Genomic DNA, 21,929 nt, shown 5'->3' with positions numbered 1-21,929 from the left:
CAGTTAGGTGAACCTGGGCTCAAAAGTCTTGCTGTGCCAAAATCTGAGGACGCGGCTCAAACCCTGAGTCAAGCAAAATGTTGCTCAGCGACACATCACGGTGCACGATAGGTTTGATAGCAGTCATGGTGCAAGTAAGCAAGTGCATGAGCTAGTCCTTGCACAATTTTAACCCTTGTGTCCAGCCCAGCTCCACCTCCCCTTCTTCCCCATACAATACATTTCTCAAACTACCTCTCTCCATATATTTATAAACCAAGTACATGAATCCCTTGCTGGAGCAGAACCCATAAAACCTAATGATATTTCGGTGCTGAACTTCTGTCAGGGTTCGAATCTCATTCTCAAAACTCATCCAATTAGTCAGCCAGTTCCTTGCTGAAGTATCGCTGGTATCTGATATATCGAGTCTTTTGACTGCAAGTGTCTGACCCTGTGGCAATACCATCTTGTAAACACTCCCAGACCCTCCTTTTCCAATGCAATACTCATCACTTAGGTCAGCAGTGGCTTTTACAATATCCCCAAATGTGAATTTTCCTTGTTTTCCCAAATTAGCAACATGGGATTCTCATATTTTTCTGTACTTTCAGCCTTCTCATCTGGGTGTTTGTTTCGTCGGGAAAATATTAGAATAACAGCAATAATAGTTGCAAGAACTAAGAGGCTGCAGACAGGGACAGTAATGCCAATAAGAGTTTTTGTAGACTTGCCACCGGTGGAATTGGAATAACAAGGAACCACTCTCTCTTCATTTCCACACAAACCTGAGTTCCCAGTATAATCTGCCTGCTTGAAAACATCGCCAGTTGGAATTGGACCTGTCAATGTATTGTATGAGAAATCGATTGAACTCAGATTCATCATGTCTGACAATGATGGCGGGATTTTCCCAGTGAGATTATTATGTGAAAGATTGAGGCTCTGTAATGCTACAAGCTTCCCTAAGTTTGAAGGGATTGCTCCTGAGAGTGAATTGCTGCTGAGATCCAAAACATTCAACGTGGACAAGTTTCCAAGCTCTGGCGGTATCTCACCTGACAAATCATTGTTTCTTAGCTTCAAGATCAACAAAAGCACACAGTTCACAAACTCGACTGGGATTTGGCCGGAAATTTGATTTCCATCCATCTATAGTATTGTGAGATTTTGACATTCTCCCCACTTAGGTGAGAGCACACCAGAAAATCGATTGCCACTAAGAGAAATAAACTTAAGACTTGGATGAACTCCAAATACTTCTGAAATATTTCCAGTGAATTGGTTCCCTTCAAGACGGACACGAGTTAGCCCCGTGCAGTTCCTCAAGCAATCTGGCAATGGTCCTGTGAAGTTGTTGCCTCCATTTACCGTTAAATATTGAAGAGCAAAGCCATTACATAAACCAGGAGGCAATTCTCCTGAGAAGCTGTTGTTGGAAAAACTGACATACATCAGATTGAGGCTGTTCTTCCCAAGTTCAGTCGGAATGGTGCCTGAGAAATTGTTGGTGAACACGGAGAGTCTCTCTAGATTATTGAGGAGTGATAATGTCTCTGGCAGCTCTCCATGCAATTTGTTAGTGTTGAGATCAAGAACCTTCAATGATTTCAGATTACCAATCTCCATAGGAATTTTCCCACTGAGATTGTTGGAGAAAAGCTCTAAGCAGGTAAGTTTTGTGAGATTTCCCACCGCTAGAGGAATTGGACCTGAAAGATGGTTTTCTGAAAGGTCTAATTCAAACAAATCCTTCAAGTTCCCAATCTCTGAGGGATTGAGCCATAGAGCGTGTTATTGTACAGAAAAAGGTAATTCAGCTTTGTTAAAAGGCCGATTTCGAATGGAATTTTTCCACTGAAGAGATTGTTCTGTAGTTGTAAAGATATCAATTCCGTCCAATTGGTGATTAAATAAGACCATATCACACCAGACAAAAAATTGTCGGCCAAACCCAACTCTGATATCACGCTCAGATTGGTCAAGGACAAAGGAAGGACCCCAGTGAGTGAGTTCATAGCTAGATTCAAAAAGGTGAGACTGGTACAAAGACCAAGCTCGGTAGGAATTGTAGAATTCAAGCCATTCATGTGAAGATCAAGCCCCTGAAGCTTCCTGAGCTGACCTATAGAAGAAGGAATCTTCCCTTCAAACCAATTGTCATACATTTCTATGTTCTGAAGATCAGAGATCATACCATATCTTCTGGAATTGGACCACTAAATTGGTTCCTGCCAAGGCGAAGATTTTGGAGGTTGGAAAGCCTGGATATGTTTGGTGACAACAGCCCTTGAAATGAATTTTCAAAGAGATATAGGAATTCAAGCTTTACCAGATTGCTAAATACCCACTCTGGTATTGGGCCAGTAAAATAATTCTTTGACAAGTCGAGGTATGTCAGGTTCCGACAATCAGTTATGAACTCGGGGAATTCCAGTATAAGGTCATTGAAATTAAAGCTCAGGTGTGTCAACAGAGGCATGCCCAAAAACCTAGACCAGTCTGGCGATACTAAGTAGTTCGAACCAAGGTCTAAGTACCATACCTTTTGAAGATTGGTAATTTGATAGGGGATGTCACCAATGAGATAGTTGTCATGAAGGCTAAGATATCGAAGCTCTGTCAACTGGCCAATCTCCGAAGTGATGCGGCCACTGAAAAGGTTGCTGCCCATGTCCAAGAAAGTGAGCTTGGAGAGGTTGGCAACAGCAGTTGGTATCGATCCCTTGAGTCTGTTGGTGTTGAGGTTGAGGCTGGTAAGATTAGGAAATGAACTGAAATTGAACTCCACAATTGTTCCTCGAAGTTTTGCATCTGACAGGTTTATCTCAGATATGCTTCCGGCAACATCGCAAACAATGCCTGTCCAGTTACAGAGGTTCCCAAGGTTGGCGAGGGACCATGATGAATTGAGAGAAGTAGACGAAGATAAGCTGTTTTCCCATTTGACAAGAGCTTCTGCTTGTGCTCTTGGCGACGATGTGATTCTGAAAGGAAGTAAGGATAGGAAGAGAAGATGAATAAGAACAAGAGAAGTGCTCTTCATGTTGTATTCTACTAAGAGCTAGCTCCTATAGCACAAAGAGAGAAATCTAACTTATACATATATATCTTACATCTACACTCTGTTATATAATATCGAACTTATGAATCTTACATCCAACCCCGCGTTTCTCAGCATGGAATTGGATATCACAGTCCCCAATTTCAGTTTCAACCAAAATGTACAAGAAAATAAGTTAAACAGGCAGCTAGAAAGAGAAGGATGTTATCTGCTTAATTAAGGCAAAATGGCAAGTACCATACTAAAATTTCATTCGACTTTCTGAAAGCGTGTGCCAAATCAGGTGCAAGCTGTCATTACTGAATTCTAAAGTCATGACTGGGAAGCTATATGGAACTTGCTTCTTAAATTATTGATTGTTGTGGGGACAGGGAAGACTGGTTACATCAAGAATGAAAAAGTGACAATTCCAACATTCATTATAACCATTCAAACTAAATTTGAGCAAACGATCAGTTCTCATGTCAGATGCCATCAATGAAGTGACATGTATGCATGCAATTATAGATAAAATCCAGTTTTCCTACTAACCCATTTGGTTATTCTGGTGGATAATTTGAAGAAATCCATATCAGAATCAAACCAATTATAGATACTTTTTACATGTTTGTTAATTGTTGTATGCTCATTATAAGCACATTAACCTTAATTATTACTTCATATGAGAGAAAGTATTTATAGGCACTCTTGTCACTCAATGTATTCCCACATATTCTCAACTTATATTTTTACCAAATCTTTATCAAAGAATGATTTCACTATGTTTCAAGACAAGGGGATCAAAATAATGAAGGAGATACCCAAAATTAAACTCATAATTGGTAGGAGTATACTTCCTTTAATGATTCCATAAATTGGACTTGATTCCCTTAATTTTAGGATATTTCTCTATATGTATTTTTGTTATACATATTCGTGTACAATATTCTTTTCCATCAACCTCCACAATTAACCATTTCGCTAGTCTATTCTATTGGTTACTAGTAAACAATTCATACATATTAGATGAGTATGTCCCGGACGTGTTGGAAACTTTCCTTTCATGACGATATGGACATCACAATATAAATTAAATAAATGGGACGTGAAGATTATATTATTCTAAAGAGTTGAAACCCTACTCGTTTTGAATAGGAATGTAAACGGTCCTTGTTGCGCTTAGACCACTCCTACCAAGTCAAAGTGGGCCTAGCCCGTCCCTACCGATCCAAAGTGGGCCTAACTCAAACTGGTCCTAAGTCCCAGAATTTAACAAATATGCTTCTCATCCTTTGGAAGGATCAGGCATACCCTTTAAAGATCCTTTTTCAAGCTCCAGTATCAGGCCAGACCATGGGCCTTGTTAAAAAATCAGCTCAATTCACCCTTATAAGGATCGGGCTTGGAGTTGGCCTGGATTTAGTTGAAAGACGGGTTTGTTTTGATGCAAAAGTTTCAGATGGGCTCCGGCTCAGACTGGAAGGCCCAAACTAACACCCTAGAATTAAAAAAATAAAAGAAATCATTTCTGTCAAGTGAAATCTTTCAACATGTCTTTTGCTTAAGCTTATAATATGACACCTTGATATAATCTTTGCATCACTCATGACATCAAACAATTTTCTTACCCATAGACCCATCTCTTAGAAAGACAACAGAAGAGTAGGTGTCTTCCTGGAAGCCTCCCCTTTACTTTTCGTTATTTGGGTGAGTTCCCACTATGAGCCTTTTGACACAACCCAAGGGAATAATATATGAACCACGGTAGGTGAGAAGCTAATATCACTTTCATCCATGAACTAGTTAAGTTGCTTCCCCACTCATATTCACACTGTAAGTTTTGAATGGCAATCCAGAAGGACAAGAGATTCTTTGGCCCCAAACTCTATATTAAATGAAGGGAAATTCTACAATACCTCCTTCGGTACCATGCCTCATTTTTTTTCATCCATTGGATGAAAATGATTAAATCTCAGCCATCCAAATGAAAAAGAAAAAAAAAATTTCAAAAAAAATTTCTACCGGGTACCTCCCCCTCCCGTTCTCCCCCATCTCTCCTCTTTTCCCCCAAATTTGCTCTCTTCCTCACGCATCCTCCATAGCCGACTTCCTCAGCTCACCCATTTCCCGCTCTCATCTTTCTTCCCGTCCATAGCTGGCTGGCTGTCTCACGCATCCTCCATAGCCGACTTCCTCAGCTCACCCATTTCCCGCTCTCATCTTTGTTTTCTCTCCTTTTCCCGTTTTTCTCTCCACTGATTCTCCACAGCTGGGTGAAGACCACGGGGCTTCAACCGGGCCAATCGAGGGCGACGTCGCAGACCTTATCAAAGACGTCTCCACAGCTAGGTGGAGACCACCTTCGCCGTCAACCGGGATCAAAGACGTCTTCACAGGTGGGTGGAGACCACCATCGGCGTGAACCGGGCCAACCTCCTCCAAGCCGACGTCTTGACCTCATCAAAGAAGTCTCCCTCAAGGACCGCGAGCTCAGGATTGTGGGCGAGGTCGGTGCCAAGATCCGAGTCTTAGACTTCATTTCTCCCGATGTCCAGGTCAGCTATTTTTTCTGCTAGATTCTTCTTCTCGAAGATTTTATGTAAATTTTCTGAATTTTTGCTTTCTCTCCCCTACCCCTGCATTTTGTCAGACGGATAATTTCGGTTCTTTCACACGGAGAATTTTAGTGGAATCTTCATAACCGTTGTGTTTTCTTCATATTTTATTTTGTTTAAGAGGTGTAAGGGGTTGTTTTCAGGTTCTAAATTTAATGGTTTAAAAACCCGAATTGAAGACGTAGCTGGAAGAAGAAGAAGAGGGCGTGTAGTACTAAGGAAAAGAAAGCTGAGAAGGACACAATTGTTTGTTACTCAAAAGGCGCTTGTATCCTAATTATTTGGCGAGTTCTATATAAAGGGAAAAAAATGTGAGTAGTAATTATGTGTTTTACAATATTGTGTCCATTATATTTCATGTTTTTTGTTAGATTTATGGATTGATTACATTATAGAAAAAGAGGGTGGTTAGATTATTGAACATTGAAAAAAATTATATGTTAATTTTGTCATCATTTTAAATGTAAAGATATTTAGGGAGGATGTTGTAGTTGTAATGGTATTTGTATTTATTTGGCATTTGATTGATTGTAGTAAGATATAAAAATAAAATTTATTGAAATGTGAAAAAAACTTATGTTGAGGTAATGTGGTGGTGAAAGTATGTTTGATTTATTATATCCGAAATCATATTATAAAAATTGACTTAAATGATTTGATTTAATTTTTAGGAGCGAACGCGATGGTCTTGAAGTTGTTCGAAATCCAAAGAGGCCTATCGGCGCTTGGATACATTACTAGTAAGGGAAAATAGAAATATGTAAAATAATATGTTTTTTAATGTATTTTTTGTGGTTGTTATTGTTAAATTTGTTTGAAATTGTTTTGTAGTAACGATCAATTAGCCATGATGAAAGAGAAGGATAAAGGAGTGAAGATAAATGATGATGTAAGGAATAATATTGCTATGTCTAATATAATTACATTTTAAAATTAGAATTTAAATTATGTGACCAATTAATGTAGTTGAGGAAAAAATTGGGCAAGAAGTGGAATGCACTTTCAAAAGTAGAAAAAGAAAATTTCATAGCAAAGTCCAAAGAAAGTTCAAAACAATATTCACTTCAAAAGGGTGTTGTTCCAAAGGTAATTTTTTTTTGTAATGAATATTTAATTTCTTTACTTATGTATTTGTTGGAAATTATATTAATGTAAACATGTTTGATGTTTGTGTATCTTTTCAGTTATATCTTCAGACTCGATGCTCCCCTGAGCGAGTGATTAGAGTGATTGAAAAATTGGAACCAAAGCAAAAGGCAGCCATAGAAGAAATAGGATTTGGTAGCCTCTTGCAACTTCGATGTAGGAAAATTGATCATGGGTTATGTCTTTGGTTGATAAATAGTTTTAATCCGAACACTTATATGTTACAATTGTATAATACTTGTATCAAATTATCCCCCATTGATGTTGAATTTATTATGGGATTGAGGGCAAGAGGGTTCAAGATTGGCATGAACAAAGATGTTGGCCATAAGAATGATTTATGTAAAAAATATTGTGATAAAAAAGGGCGATTGCCATTAGTGATGTTAGAAAATCAAATTAGGGAGGATAAAGAGGGTGGAAACGATTTTAAAGTTCGTTTTGTATTATTTGTGTTGGGTGCATTATTGTGCCCAACAATGAAGCTTTTTGTGAATCGTTCTTTCTTACATCTTGTGGAAGACATCGATTCAATAAAGAAGATGAATTGGGCAGAATTTGTGTTGTCCTATCTTGTGCACGGGATTGAAGAGTTTAAGAAGAAACAACAAAGTGGGGTTTGCGGTTGCTTATTGTTTTTAATGGTAATGTCCTTGTAATTAATTTACATCATAGTGAATTACGATTTTGTTTTAATATAATTTATGAATTAACTATATATCTATGTCAAATATACTCGTAGTTATTCTACCACGAGCATATATCATTTGAAGAGAAATTTCTACCGCTATATACTCGACCTTCTCCTCGGATTACTGCTTGGGGAGATGATGAAGTATTGGACAGGAAACGAAGATTGAAAAAACTTGGTGGATATGCAAATGAGAATGTAAGTTATAGTTTTGAAAGTCGTTTACTATTTATTTAAGTTTTTAGTGATTTAAAATCTGATATGTATTATATTTTGATGAATATATTGTAGCTCAAAATATGGGTGATAGAAAATGAGATAAGGGATTGCGTTGATGGAAATGCAACGACAATGGCGAGTGAGAATGAGGACGATGAGAAATTTGTAATCAATCTAAACAAAGATGTTATTAAACGAGTAAGTGTTTTACAATATTCATCGTGACTATCTATATTAGCATTGATCCTTTGTATTATGATGTTATTAATCACGTTCGTATATATCACTAGGTTGATGGTGGGAACTTAATGGAGATGGATAAAACCTTTCAACAATTAAAGACACAACTAATTGATATGGCTTATGGTGCAAGTAGTAGTAGTTGTGATCAAATTTTGGCTAAATTTGAGGAGAATTATACTACAGTGAAAGGTCTCTTCCTTAGATCAAGTGGAAAACCTTTGAGAATGCACGAGGAAGGACCGAAGAATGACATTCTCTCATGCGAGAGAAGTTTGGAAGATACGAACAATATGAATGTGAATGAACATTATCTTCACACTTTGTCAAATGAGAAGTTATGCACCGAGGACTTGAATGAAAAGAATGAAGATGCATGTGCTACATCAATTGAAGTGCATATCATTCCAGACGAAAATCAAAATATTTTACCACTTCCAATCAAAAGGAGTAGAAGAGATTATGGAAAGGTATGTATCATATAAAAGAAAAAATTATTTTCTTTACAACTACTTAACCATTACATAGTAAATAGATGTATATTAATGGCATTTTCCATATTAGGAACCATTACGAGCACTATGTGGTTATCCTAATCATGTCATGAAAACACGTACATCAAGGGAGAGGAAACCAAGTAAATTCAAGGTCTCCCCGTTTGTACACAATTTAAGGAAGATGGTAAAACGCGAAGCATCAGAGGTATAATAGAAATAGTTTAATATCATTGTTCTTATTTTTGATACTTAACATATATAGTTAATAATTATGTCTTGTTTTCGATTTAGTCAATCCCCATGTCCATTCGTGAAGACGTGGTGGATACTCAATCATTCAATGTACTTCAATCTCTTGTCGCTGATTATGTTTTCAATAGAGCATTGTCAAAAAGGTTTGTCGTGTCTAGAACATTCATAGATGTGTTGTTACAATTTTAGCCTTCATATGCTTCCAATTTATTCAAGTTTGTTTGAACATATTATTATTTTAGTGAGCTTCTTGTTGACTTTGGTCATGAACATGGAGTTCGTGGAGATTTTGAGTGCTTACGTCCTAGACAAAATTTGATGGATGTTGTAAGTACCTACTTCATTTATATCAAATGCGTGCTATCTTAGTTAAATAAATTTATTGAAGTTATTGTTCAACAACAGGTAATAAATCTAGAAGCCTCAAAGCTAAATTATTTTGAAAGACAATTCATAGGCATACGAAGTATAAGATGCTATCTTCCCACGACATTTTCAGTAAGCTCATATTTCTCTTGTTGTTTACTTACATATTAAGTACAATATACTAATGTTCGTATTATGTTTTCTTATTAGCAAATGATTTTGTACGGGAGTCCTCAACCTTTTTTCGATAGAAAAACATCCATCGTGAGTAAGTACATTAGCGAATTGGATGATTGCGAGAAGGTTAGTAATTATTTGTAATGTTTAATTGCATATATGAAATTTAGAGTAGATATCGTTTTCACCTATAATATACTATATTTTTTGTGGCCCAACTCATATATATTGTTTTCCTACCTTTACAGCTATTTATTCCAATGCATGACGATTGCCCTGGTCATTGGTATCTGTGCGTCATTGACTTCAAAGACTTTGATATCCAAATTTTGGATTCATTACGATCGAAGAGTCGGGACGAGTTCCGGTTTAAGAGTGTGAAAAAAGTGGTATGCTTTCTCCTTTTTGTTTTCCTTTTTATTTGGTTTTTTTTTTCTCTTCTATATTTATTAACCACTTTCAAAATAAATTAGGTTGAATTTTGTCAGACGTTCTTCAAACTGTATGACATAGGGAAAGATGTCTTCCAATTCTCCATTGATTGGGCTCCTTCCATTCTGACCCAAGATAATGGGTTAGTATGAATACATAACTCACATTAATATTCTTTTTCTGATGTATAATTAGACAACCATTCAATAAGTTGTTTTGCTTTTCTTTTCTCTTTCTTAGGTGGGACTGTGGAGTGCATGTCATTAGACATATGCAGAGATTCAAAAATGGTGATTCGATGACGAGATCCGACTTTTGTAATTCTGCTAAAATACGTCGAGAAATAGCATGTGATTTAGTTTTACACGAGGGAAATAGAGAAAAACAAACCATTGTGGCTATTGTTTGTACAAAGACGTCGACACGAGCAATGAAAAAATTATTATTATGATATTTGTTATTTTTCTAATATTTATCATTTCCATCTCCACATATGGTCATGTTTATTGGGAAGTTGTGAGATTCGATGATCATACATTATTAATGATTAAGTCCATTTTATTTGAATATCCAAATACTCTTCTTTCAATATGGTAGGCAAAATGAAATTGTAATATATTGGTATCATTCATGTTCGACATGTGTGATTTTGTACGATCTTTAACCTAATCAGATTTATAAATATTCATTTATCTATGCTAAAAATATATAGTTAGTACATTAGTAGACCGGTTGACGAATGACGTTCAGCCGGTAAGAACCAGTCCAACGATTTAGCTAACTCCACTTTTCATAGGCATACGCATTATGCCTACCGATTGAGAACATTCCTCATATGGATAATGACCCTATGGATGCAGTGTGAACTCGTTCAGGATTTGTCCCAACCACCACAAACAATTTTGGATGCAGAATGACCCGGTGTTGGCGTTCAATTGAGTGATTGAAGATTTTTCTAAAGGGAGTGAGCAATTTTTTTAGTTGTGGAAAGCGGTTGATCAATGAAGAAATTGTCTCAACCGGTTGACGAATGATTTGACCAGGGGGAACCGATTGACAAATATAGCAAACTAGTTGACGGATTGTCTCAATCGGTTGATGGTTTTTAACCAGTAGCAACCGGGTGAAGATGGGTATCAACCGGTTGAGGAATTCACTCAACCGGTTTAGGGTATTTTTAACTAGAAGCAACCGGTCGAATGAAACCGGTCGACCGCATGTATCAACCGGTTGCAGATTTTTCACCAGTGGCTACCGGTTGAGGAATTTTCTCAACCGGTTGAGGAATTTTCCTCAACCGGTAGACACTGGTGAAAAAAACCCTCAACCGGTTGAGCGAATTCCTCTACCGGTTGAGAAAATTCCTCAACCGGTTGAGGGTTTTTTTCACCAGTGTCTACCGGTTGAGGAAAATTCCTCAACCGGTTGAGAAATTTCCTCAACCGGTAGCCACTGGTGAAAAAAACCCTCAACCGGTTGAGGAATTTTCCCAACTGGTAGAGGAATTCGCTCAACCGGTTGAGGAATTTTTCTCAACCTGTTGAGGAATTTTCTCAACCTAATTGTCAACCTTTAACCACAATTGAATTTAATTAAATCAGCATAATTAACCGTTTTATTCGACATGATATAAATGAACCAGTTTCTCCATTTACCAATCATTTTATGACTTGTTATCAATTAAATTTTAAATGTAGAGGATATTGCATTCTATCAATCAACTTGACTCTTGATCAAAATTCAAACTTTTCATTAAATAGTAAAGTTAAAAGTACACATTACTGGAAGTGATAACGTCAACTAATAAAAATACCGATTTAATACCTACCATCCCTTACTCCGTTAAGGAATAAAAAAAAGGTTGCATATCCTTTTCATTTGGATATTTGTTTGGATCCCCACCTTGACATGGTGTTGTCATATTTTGTTCATGTTGCTGAAATCCTGCTATCTGCACATGCACATTCCATTGTTTTTTTCAGCTGTCCAATTCCATCCCAATTAGTTAAACCTAATCATTAAATAATGCATAGCTCAAATTCATGTCAAAAGTGTTTCTTTATTCCCGATCTTACATTATTAAGTTCACCACAATCTATGTACATGTCAGATCGTTCATTCGACAAATGCTCCCCTAACATTCCCTGCATTTTTCAATAATTAAGTGTTGTCAATTATTATTGAATTCGATGTTACCAATGTTTGGAAATTATATAACAAGCCTATTGTACATACATGTATGGTTGCAAAAATGTCAACTGATGAATTTGTTGAAGGCATCATTTCCATTTGAATGTCACATTGGGAAGACAAATTAGTTTCCTCCTACGTACTCATAATGCCATCAAAACAATTATGTTAGTCATTTATGTAAGTACAACTACAAAAATTAATCTTAGGGGCAATTTTTTATTGAATATGACATACCATATAACCCGGCTGAGCATTTTGAGAGATTGTAGCTTCTGGACACTTTCGAATTGTGTGACCCACTCTTTTACAACGACTGCATCGTCTTCCCTTTTGAACATTCATTGCCACTTTGCCTGGATTCCCTTTAGTCTTCACAATATTTGGATCACGAACTTGGTTAGTGCCTGTCGCTCCATCTGCTGCTATTTTCTTCCCTTTCAAATTATAGTTATAGAGTTCCTCCATTCTCGCCGTCAAATTTTGTATTTCATTTTTGGCCTCTATAAATGAAGATGACGTATCTGACGCAAAGTAGGAGAGCTTGTTGCACATCGAACTCAATGAACCATATCGTACAAACCGATCCATGTCGTTATCCGTCTCATTCACTGGTACTGATCTTGTATACACCTTTGCTAACTTTGTCCACCTCTTCATAATACATGACTGAGGAATCTCTTCCAAATGCTCCACCTTCATAACCACCACCATGTGGCAACATGGGATGCCAATTGACTCAAACATCATGCATGAGCATTTTAATGTTACAATATCCGGGCAAAATTGTACTTCCCAATTTAAGTTCGGGTGTCTAAACTTAGATAATGTGTATGCCCGCATTGAATGATCACTTACAATACCTACCACAAAGAATAACTCTGCATTTTTCATCTCCTCACGAAATTTAAGGAAAGATTCTTTCGTGTATACCGTCGCAGCATGATTTTCAATTATGGATAGTTTGGTTGAAAGCACGGGTGAAGAATTGTTCGACTCGAACTCTGCCTTTGCCTCGTTTTGCCGTATTCTCATTATGGCTCTATCAAATTGTTGTACAAACTCATACAGTCGCAAGCGAATTTTTAAGAATCTATTTAGATATGCATTCATACTCTCACACCTTTGTGTGGTTCTCATCCCTCCAAAGAAATTTCCACGTAAATACGCCTCTGCCCATCTTTTACGTTTCCCATATATCTCGGTCACCCAACGATTCTCATTAAGTCCCAATTTGCAACCATTTCATGCCAAACCTTTTCAAATTCTTCTTCATTCCCACGCATGAACATGCACCTTGCAAATATGCTTGAGAAGTCCTTAATATGCACATTCGTGAATGCATTTCGTTGCAAATGCCATGAACACAATCGATGACACGTATCGGGCAATACTTTTTTAATTGCCTTACGCATAGCTTTATCCCCATCGGTTACAACAGATATGGGTTTCTTATTCATCATTGCCTCAAGAAATGTCTCCAACACCCATTCATATGTCCCAACACTTTCATCTATCAATAACGCACAACCAAATACAACAGTTTGGTGGTGATGATTAACACCGACCAACACTACTAGAGGCTTTTTATAGGCATTTGTCCTATAGGTTGTGTCAAATGCTAGGACATCTCCAAAACACGCATAATCCATTCGAGCAGTTGAATCAGCCCAAAACAAATTTGCTAGTCGACTTTCTTCATCAATGTTGAATTTATAAAAAAATGAAGAATCCATTTCTGCCTTTCCACACAAATAAGCCAATGCCGCTTCTGCATCACCGTCTTTAATTTCACTTCTACGCATTGCATCAACGTGATTGTATATATCTTTTTGTGTGAAACCGACGTGCTCATGTCCCCCTGATTGTTTGACCATATAGTCCATAATTTGTGTGGTTTTAACACCTACTTTACGCAAAACATCAACTTGTGCCTTATCTGGATTACTTATTGTTCGATGAGACCGAAGGAATTGTGTGTTGATAGCATCGACCAAATTATGATTATGATCTCCTATAAATTCCTTTACAATCCACTTTCCATCTTTCCTATTCAAGCCTACACGAAATGCAGCTTCACATCCAACTCTACTCAATGATCGTGGCTCACGCTGTCGCTTGTCATTTTCAATAAACTTTGTCGCTCGCTGTCCTTCTCTAGAACACACCCACTTTCGTGATATTATATCTCCATTCTTGTCTCGCTTCAAATCATCTTTTCGAATACTAAATCCGGCTACTTTTGCTAACATGTTGTAAAATGTTCCAGCCTCATCTATGCAATCGAATTGCAATTTGTAGACTTCTTCATCTGATATACCCTTCAACACCTTCTCTTTCAAACCGTTTCCACCCAGGTGGTAAGTGCCACCGATAAATGCATCATCATTGACGACGTCCTCCTCCTTCACTTCAAACTCCCGCTTGATTGTTTTCTCCTTCACCGATTGCATCATCTACATTACATAAATAACGTAAAAAAGTGGCCCAATAATACTTTAACAAATTATCATATCACTTTTGTATCAATTGATTGCATACTTGAAGATAAACCGAATTCGACAACGTCATCTATTCTCATTTTTTTATAAAAATTGAGAATTTGAGAAATTATAGAACCGGTGGAGACTGCACACGTGATAATTTCCCCATGATTTTCAATTTAAAAGGTCATATGTTGCAAAATTGATACTTGTCTGCTATACACAATCATAAGCAATACTTTTTAAAATCATTAAATATCACTTAAAAATCATTATGTTGAGGAAATAACTTGTGAAAATGAAATGCGACACCAATACCCTAAAAAGATGGCGTTAGACAATGATCGACGTCTGACATCTATACATGAACGCACTATAATTTAAATTGACCTTAGACAACCAAGTGAAGTAGTAGTTAAATTCAACTTCCTAGACATAGTTCTCCTGTTGAGGCTAAGGTTGTAGTGCTTTTGGAGGTCCTTGTGCAAGAACAATATTTCAGATTGTCCAACTTTTTTGTGGTAGGGGATGGTGTTGTTGGTCTTGATGAGCATAAAAAAACAATCGGTACAATTGTTTGGTTCCTCGTAAACCGAATCTATTCTCTCCCCTTGCTCTAAGCTATTATAATGTGGAAGAAAGTGGTTGACCTACATATTGACCGGATGCATTTTGCTGTTGCTTACAAATTTTGGCAGTGTCTACCGGTTGAGAAAATCTCTCAACCGGTCTTATGTAACCGGTCGACCGGTAAAAGTTCACTGTTATAATATGTTAACATCGTAGCTAATTGTTTCTTTTCGTTGTTCATTTCATTAAGGCCTTCATTCCTTATCAGAACGTTAGAATGTTACCCTATTTAGGCATACTATGTTAACAAAAATACCATCATTAATCTTAGTTGCCATCTTCAATGAGTTTGCCAGTCACAATAATTACTACCTCTCATGCACATTCTTTAAAAACATGGATAATCACTTTTATATAATTCTATGTAAAAGCATGGAAGCTTTTGGGTACGCCGCTGATTACTACCAAAAAGTGCTATTTTGTAGACCTAATTATAATGGTTTTAAGCACCTTTGTGTAGTAATCATATTCATTTAACCCAATTAATTCATTAAGGTCCTTAGTAATTGGTTTTAACCATTTTGTGGCAAGTTTACATGTTTTTATCAGCTTATGAATCAATTCAAGCATGCCAAATGATGGAGGAGCTAATTGGACAAGTTAAAGCAAGGATTTTGGAAGTTTACAGGCTTGAATTTCAAGTGGAAACACGAGCACAAGCAAAGAGAATGCAAAGAGGAAAAACAAGCAAAGTGAAGAGGAAAACAGAGGACAGCAGCTGCAGTCTTCTTCGAACTTTTGGAGCACTTCCCGAAGTCCATTTTCTACATGCTATATACCATTTCAAAGCTCAGGAAGTCAAGAATCCAACGCTTCAAACCGTGTACAATTTGGAGCTGAAATGAGGAAGATATGGCCTTCGGAAGACAACTGCATCAAATCTTGTGAAAATTTCGCAAGGTGAATTTCTCCTTGCGAAATTTCGCAAGGAGAAATTCACATTGCGAAAATGCCAAATCTCCTCTGTTTCTCCACGCACGCACCACCGACTTTTGAGATATTTTTAGCTTGATATTTTCTCATGTAAATTCCTTTTGTAACCTTGTATTCAGCCATCATAAGGCTTTATCTTGTAATTTTGCTATATATAGAGGTGCACAACACCTCCAAAAAGGGAGATTGGAAAATGGACGGATGGGGTGATCGATCCTTTGTAGATTAAATTAGAATTATATAAAGCTCTGTTTTCCTTCTTTTCTCTTTTCTTTCTCATTTTCTTAGTAGCCAAACAGCCTCTGAGGACTTTTCCTCAGAGGATGGTTGGCTAAAACCTTTAAGTTTCTCAAAGTATGGATGTTATGTGATGGCTTGGATGCAATCCCATGGAAATTTCTCGCACCTGGAAGGTAAGGTAGTCGTTTTTCATTAATGGTTCATTAATGTAAAGTTGGTTTTTATTTCCTTTGGACAACTTCCAACGGCCAATACTTGATAAGCTTTTGGATTTCTATCCATTAGTTATCTCCTACGAGCTATTGGAAGGTGAGGTTTTCAATTCCAAGTTTTGCATTAATCCATTAGAACCAATTTCAATGGCCATTGAAAGGTGAGTTTATCACCTAGAATGACTTTGAGTTGCCAATATTTGGTAAGCTTTTGGCTTTAGACCATTAGTTATCTCTTACGAGCCATTCAAAGGAAGTCTAAGGTGAATAACCATTGATGAAATTCACTACCATCTGTTTTGTCATTTTAAAGGATTAAAACTTGATTTGCTAAATCCATACCGGTTCGGGAAGCAAGCATCACCATAGTTGCAACCCCAACGCGAGGAGCCTATCCTGAGATTTCCAATTTGCATAAGAGCCAGAGCATAGCTATCCTATCTTTGAGAAACTTGTTTTTACACCCTTTTATTTTAGTCTTTAATGTTAGCTTAGATTAGTTTAAATCTCTCTAAAACATTTTCATCTTCTTTTAAAGCTAACATCCATAAGAAAATCACCTATTTTCCTAATTTGAATATCACTCGTGTTTGCGAAAACCCTTCCCAGTGAACGATCCTAGAACCACTATGCTATAGTAGCTTGGCTACTTTAGTAATAGTATTTAAGGTATAAATTTGTTGATACGCCTTTAAGCTAAGCTACCATGAGTCGCATCAAATGGCGCCGTGCCGGGGAAGGTGCCACAAGCACAGTGAAGCAACCATTAAGGGTAACTTGTGATCTTCATCACAAGTTGGTGAGTTTTCTTCTAATTTTTTTTTAGTTTAGTTTTTTTTTAGTAAATTTTTATTCTCTTTTCTTTATTTTTGTTTTAATTTCAATTTGTGCATTCCTTGTTGGATTCGAGACCAAGAGGGAACCCTGGTACAAGTTGAAGAAAAGAGCCTTAGTTGAATATCATTTTTTAGAAATGGAAATTCCACATGAAGATCAAAGCTCTCATTATGATCATGAGAAGACAAAGTTGCATATTATCCATGAGGATCGGATTGAATTAGGGAAAAGTCAGGTTCAACAAAGCCAATGGGGTAGTAAGAATGCTTTGAATGAAGACATGAGCATGAAGGCAAAGCTAGCATCTATGGCTAGAACGATAGAAGAGTTTGAATTGAAAATGTGCATACTGGAAGCCACAACCACAAGCCCATGCCAACTTCATTTGAGTATTAAACCATCCAACCTTACAAGCCAACCTCAACATCAACCGAATGACAAATTCGCATACCTATCCATGAGGGACGGATTGAATTGGGGAAAAGGCAATTCAACAAAGCCAATGGGGTAGTAAGTATGCTTTGAATGGAGATGATCATATGAGCATACGGTAGGGGATGCCCTACCATTCCAACTATGAGAGAAATGCGCGGTTACCAAAGATCCTACACCTCAAGTTGGAATAAACATCCCAACCTTACAACCCAACCTCAACCTCAACCATCCAATGAGTACATCTTCATTGAGCAAGCCATTTTGAAGATAAGCAAAGTCATGGAGGACTTGTAGGTGAGCAACAAAAGATCAACTCTCATCTTAATGAAAAGATTGATAATTGGAGAGTTCAAAAATGTAAGAATGAGGAGGTTATAATGATCTATCACTAAGGATAGAAAAAATTCAAGACTCCATTGAGAAGCTCACCAATCTCGACATAGCAAGGGGGAAAAGGAAGCTCCTCCTCAACCCCACCATAACCTTCAAGGAACCCAGCAAAAAGATCAAGGAAAGTGTGATGATCGACACTTTGGTGGGGGATTGCTATGACAACTCTATGGACCAACCTTCCATGAAAATCATTAAGGTTCAAGATGACAAAGGGTTACCTGAACCCTTTAAAGCATCCACTTCTCCAGGGAAGAGAAGAGAAACGAATTCCCTTGACCAAATGGAAGGATGCCAATTTGTTTGGGATCTAGGGGAATTCAGCATGAAGTGGTGTGTGAGTGAGGATGAGCTAAATAGTTCATCTTCTTTTGGGGTACATGCTATCAGCTTCATTTAAATTCTATGTTTTTTTTTTAAATTTATGCATGTTTTAGTTTGAATTCTTAGCTTTAATTTAGTTTTAATATGTTTTAAGATGATTTTGAAGTGTTCATGCAGGTACGAAAGCTCACAAGCTCACAAATGTGGAGAAAAAGTGAAATAGGGGAGAAATTATCTAAGTCCAAGCTTAAAACCCCATTTCGCAACTTAACAAGAGAGTTGCAAATTTCGCAAGGTGAATTTCACATTGCGAAAATTCGCAAGGTGAATTTCACATTGCGAAATGCACATTTTGGCAAGATGCAAAATGCAACCTCTCGGGATTGCACTTTCGCAAGGAGAGTAACCAGTGCGAAAATTTCGCAAGGTGAATTTCTCCTTGCGAAATTTCGCAAGGAGAGTAACCAGTCGAAAATTTCGCAAGGTGGAATTTCACCTTGCGAAATTGTTTTCCAAAGCCAAAAATCTCCAATTTTAACACCCCTGCAAGCTACATTCAAATGCCATTGCAACTTATATGAGTATACCATCATGGCATGGACCCTTTGAGCCTTGTCCTCAGCTGCTCAAAGTGGGGCCCACTCATCATTTTTGTAAATTTTAGTATAAATTCCTCTCTCATTCAATTTTTGAATTTTGAAAAAGGTGGTTCACCTTCTCAACTCCAAGTCCACATCACATGAGGTACCACTTCCTTCCTCCTTATTTTCGATTCAAACATTGAGACAATGTTCATCTCGGTTGGGTGAGAGATGAGGAAGTAAGTATTAGTTTAAAATTTTTATCATACTTAGTTAAATTAGCTACTTTTTTAAATTTTAAAAATTTTTGCTTTAAACTCCATGGAATTAAGGATTAACTCTCAAAATTAAATGAGAGAAGTCGAGTTTTCAACTTGATTACATGAGTCTTAGAGTTTGTATTATGCTCTTCTAAAAGTTGATGAATTGTTGAAACTCCCATTGCATGCAAACTTATCTCTTCACCTTAAGCTATTCGCACACACATACATTAGATTCCGGTTATAAGATGTGAAACTATCTCACCCTCTAAGCTTGAGAAATCATAATTTGACACCTTTAACCTCTCTTTAATAGTGTTGGGACACCTCATAAAGACCAATGAGTCTTTGAAAAAATAGAAAAAAAAGAAAAAGAAAAAGAAAAAAAAATAGAATAAACTTCTTTGCTTGCCTTGAAACCTGAGCATGGTCCTGAAGGGTGGCGAAAGCCTTTAAAGCCTGGTGCCCTAAGCCTTTATTGGTTGGGAGTCACCGATCCTCTGCTTGTTGCATGGGTGAATTGGTTAAGTTTAGTAAGTGAAAAGAATTGTGAATAAGAGGTGCGTTCCTAGCCTATCAAGAGATGGTTAATTTTGCTAAGCTTTAAAAAAGACTTAGGTTGGGGGGGAGATGATAGTTATCCATACTATACTCGGAAGCTAATCACATTAACACTTAGCTTTTAGTGGAAGAATTTGATTTGGATTTTAGAGAGTGGAAATTCTTTTTGATGCTTAAAACTTGCATAATATCCATTCTTTGTACTCTATGATCAAGTGAATGCTTTGACAACTCTTATTATAGGTTGAGTTTCACATCTTTATTGATCCATGGATGTCCATCATGCCACTCATATCATTTTTGGAGTGATTTGCATGATCCCTTTTATGTATATTATTATAGTTTACTTAGTTTTATCTCTCCATGCTAAGGCACTAGCAATGAGTCGGTTTGGGGGGGGTGTGATTACTACCCAAAAGTGCTATTTTGTAGACCAATTATAATGGTTTTAAGCACCTTTGTGTAGTAATCATATTCATTTAACCCAATTAATTCATTAAGGTCCTTAGTAATTGGTTTTAACCATTTTGTGGCAAGTTTACATGTTTTTATCAGCTTATGAATCAATTCAAGCATGCCAAATGATGGAGGAGCTAATTGGACAAGTTAAAGCAAGGATTTTGGAAGTTTACAGGCTTGAATTTCAAGTGGAAACACGAGCACAAGCAAAGAGAATGCAAAGAGGAAAAACAAGCAAAGTGAAGAGGAAAACAGAGGACAGCAGCTGCAGTCTTCTTTCGAACTTTTGGAGCACTTCCCGAAGTCCATTTTCTACATGCTATATACCATTTCAAAGCTCAGGAAGTCAAGAATCCAACGCTTCAAACCGTGTACAATTTGGAGCTGAAATGAGGAAGATATGGCCTTCGGAAGACAACTGCATCAAATCTTGTGAAAATTTCGCAAGGTGAATTTCTCCTTGCGAAATTTCGCAAGGAGAAATTCACATTGCGAAAATGCCAAATCTCCTCTGTTTCTCCACGCACGCACCACCGACTTTTGAGATATTTTTAGCTTGATATTTTCTCATGTAAATTCCTTTTGTAACCTTGTATTCAGCCATCATAAGGCTTTATCTTGTAATTTTGCTATATATAGAGGTGCACAACACCTCCAAAAAGGGAGATTGGAAAATGGACGGATGGGGTGATCGATCCTTTGTAGATTAAATTAGAATTATATAAAGCTCTGTTTTCCTTCTTTTCTCTTTTCTTTCTCATTTTCTTAGTAGCCAAACAGCCTCTGAGGACTTTTCCTCAGAGGATGGTTGGCTAAAACCTTTAAGTTTCTCAAAGTATGGATGTTATGTGATGGCTTGGATGCAATCCCATGGAAATTTCTCGCACCCGGAAGGTAAGGTAGTCGTTTTTCATTAATGGTTCATTAATGTAAATTTTGGTTTTTATTTCCTTTGGACAACTTCCAACGGCCAATACTTGATAAGCTTTTGGATTTCTATCCATTAGTTATCTCCTACGAGCTATTGGAAGGTGAGGTTTTCAATTCCAAGTTTTGCATTAATCCGTTAGAACCAATTTCAATGGCCATTGAAAGGTGAGTTTATCACCTAGAATGACTTTGAGTTGCCAATATTTGGTAAGCTTTTGGCTTTAGACCATTAGTTATCTCTTACGAGCCATTCAAAGGAAGTCTAAGGTGAATAACCATTGATGAAATTCACTACCATCTGTTTTGTCATTTTAAAGGATTAAAACTTGATTTGCTAAATCCATACCGGTTCGGGAAGCAAGCATCACCATAGTTGCAACCCCAACGCGAGGAGCCTATCCTGAGATTTCCAATTTGCATAAGAGCCAGAGCATAGCTATCCTATCTTTGAGAAACTTGTTTTTACACCCTTTTATTTTAGTCTTTAATGTTAGCTTAGATTAGTTTAAATCTCTCTAAAACATTTTCATCTTCTTTTAAAGCTAACATCCATAAGAAAATCACCTATTTTCCTAATTTGAATATCACTCGTGTTTGCGAAAACCCTTCCCAGTGAACGATCCTAGAACCACTATGCTATAGTAGCTTGGCTACTTTAGTAATAGTATTTAAGGTATAAATTTTGTTGATACGCCTTTAAAGCTAAGCTACCATGAGTCGCATCAGCCGCCAAACTTATTCCAAACTAACCCCATATTGGGAGTCAATAATACACATTTCTTAAGGTTGATTCTCTCCTTTTAAGTC

General features: G+C 37.1%; 2 protein-coding genes and 1 pseudogene across 2 annotated transcripts; 1 reads left to right on the top strand and 2 right to left on the bottom strand.

Annotated features, from left to right (window-relative positions):
• The window catches only part of LOC117906742, a 22,551-nt pseudogene extending 19,526 nt beyond the window's left edge, over positions 1-3,025 (bottom strand).
• A 6,127-nt stretch (positions 3,026-9,152) lies between these two features.
• LOC117907638 lies at positions 9,153-10,128 on the top strand. The gene is made up of 5 exons (XM_034821258.1): positions 9,153-9,180; positions 9,259-9,351; positions 9,474-9,614; positions 9,699-9,799; positions 9,898-10,128. Exons 2-5 carry the CDS (start codon positions 9,262-9,264, stop codon positions 10,106-10,108), a joined length of 543 nt encoding a protein of 180 aa, XP_034677149.1. The 5' UTR covers positions 9,153-9,180; positions 9,259-9,261; the 3' UTR covers positions 10,109-10,128.
• A 2,924-nt stretch (positions 10,129-13,052) lies between these two features.
• On the bottom strand, positions 13,053-14,418 carry LOC117906732 (protein FAR1-RELATED SEQUENCE 5-like). Its single transcript, XM_034819902.1, has 2 exons — positions 14,389-14,418; positions 13,053-14,303 (listed from the first exon to the last, which is right to left on the bottom strand). The coding sequence occupies exons 1-2, from the start codon at positions 14,416-14,418 to the stop codon at positions 13,053-13,055; spliced, it is 1,281 nt and encodes a 426-aa protein (XP_034675793.1).
• Positions 14,419-21,929: the final 7,511 nt, after the last annotated feature.

This window comes from Vitis riparia, chromosome 2 (genome assembly GCF_004353265.1).
Source record: "Vitis riparia cultivar Riparia Gloire de Montpellier isolate 1030 chromosome 2, EGFV_Vit.rip_1.0, whole genome shotgun sequence".
NCBI lineage: Eukaryota > Viridiplantae > Streptophyta > Magnoliopsida > Vitales > Vitaceae > Vitis > Vitis riparia.
This window is presented reverse-complemented; position numbering and strand designations above follow the sequence as displayed.

What these genes read in the sequence shown, in the direction of transcription:
- LOC117907638 (XM_034821258.1), top strand. Translation starts at nt 9,262, where the DNA reads ATGATTTTGTACGGGAGTCCTCAACCTTTTTTCGATAGAAAAACATCC. An exon ending in TTAAGAGTGTGAAAAAAGTG is followed by an intron (nt 9,615 to 9,698) that starts GTATGCTTTCTC and finishes AAAATAAATTAG; the next exon opens with GTTGAATTTTGTCAGACGTT. An exon ending in ATTCTGACCCAAGATAATGG is followed by an intron (nt 9,800 to 9,897) that starts GTTAGTATGAAT and finishes TCTCTTTCTTAG; the next exon opens with GTGGGACTGTGGAGTGCATG.
- LOC117906732 (XM_034819902.1), bottom strand. Translation starts at nt 14,418, where the DNA reads ATGACGTTGTCGAATTCGGTTTATCTTCAA. An exon ending in CGAATTCGGTTTATCTTCAA is followed by an intron (nt 14,304 to 14,388) that starts GTATGCAATCAA and finishes TATGTAATGTAG; the next exon opens with ATGATGCAATCGGTGAAGGA.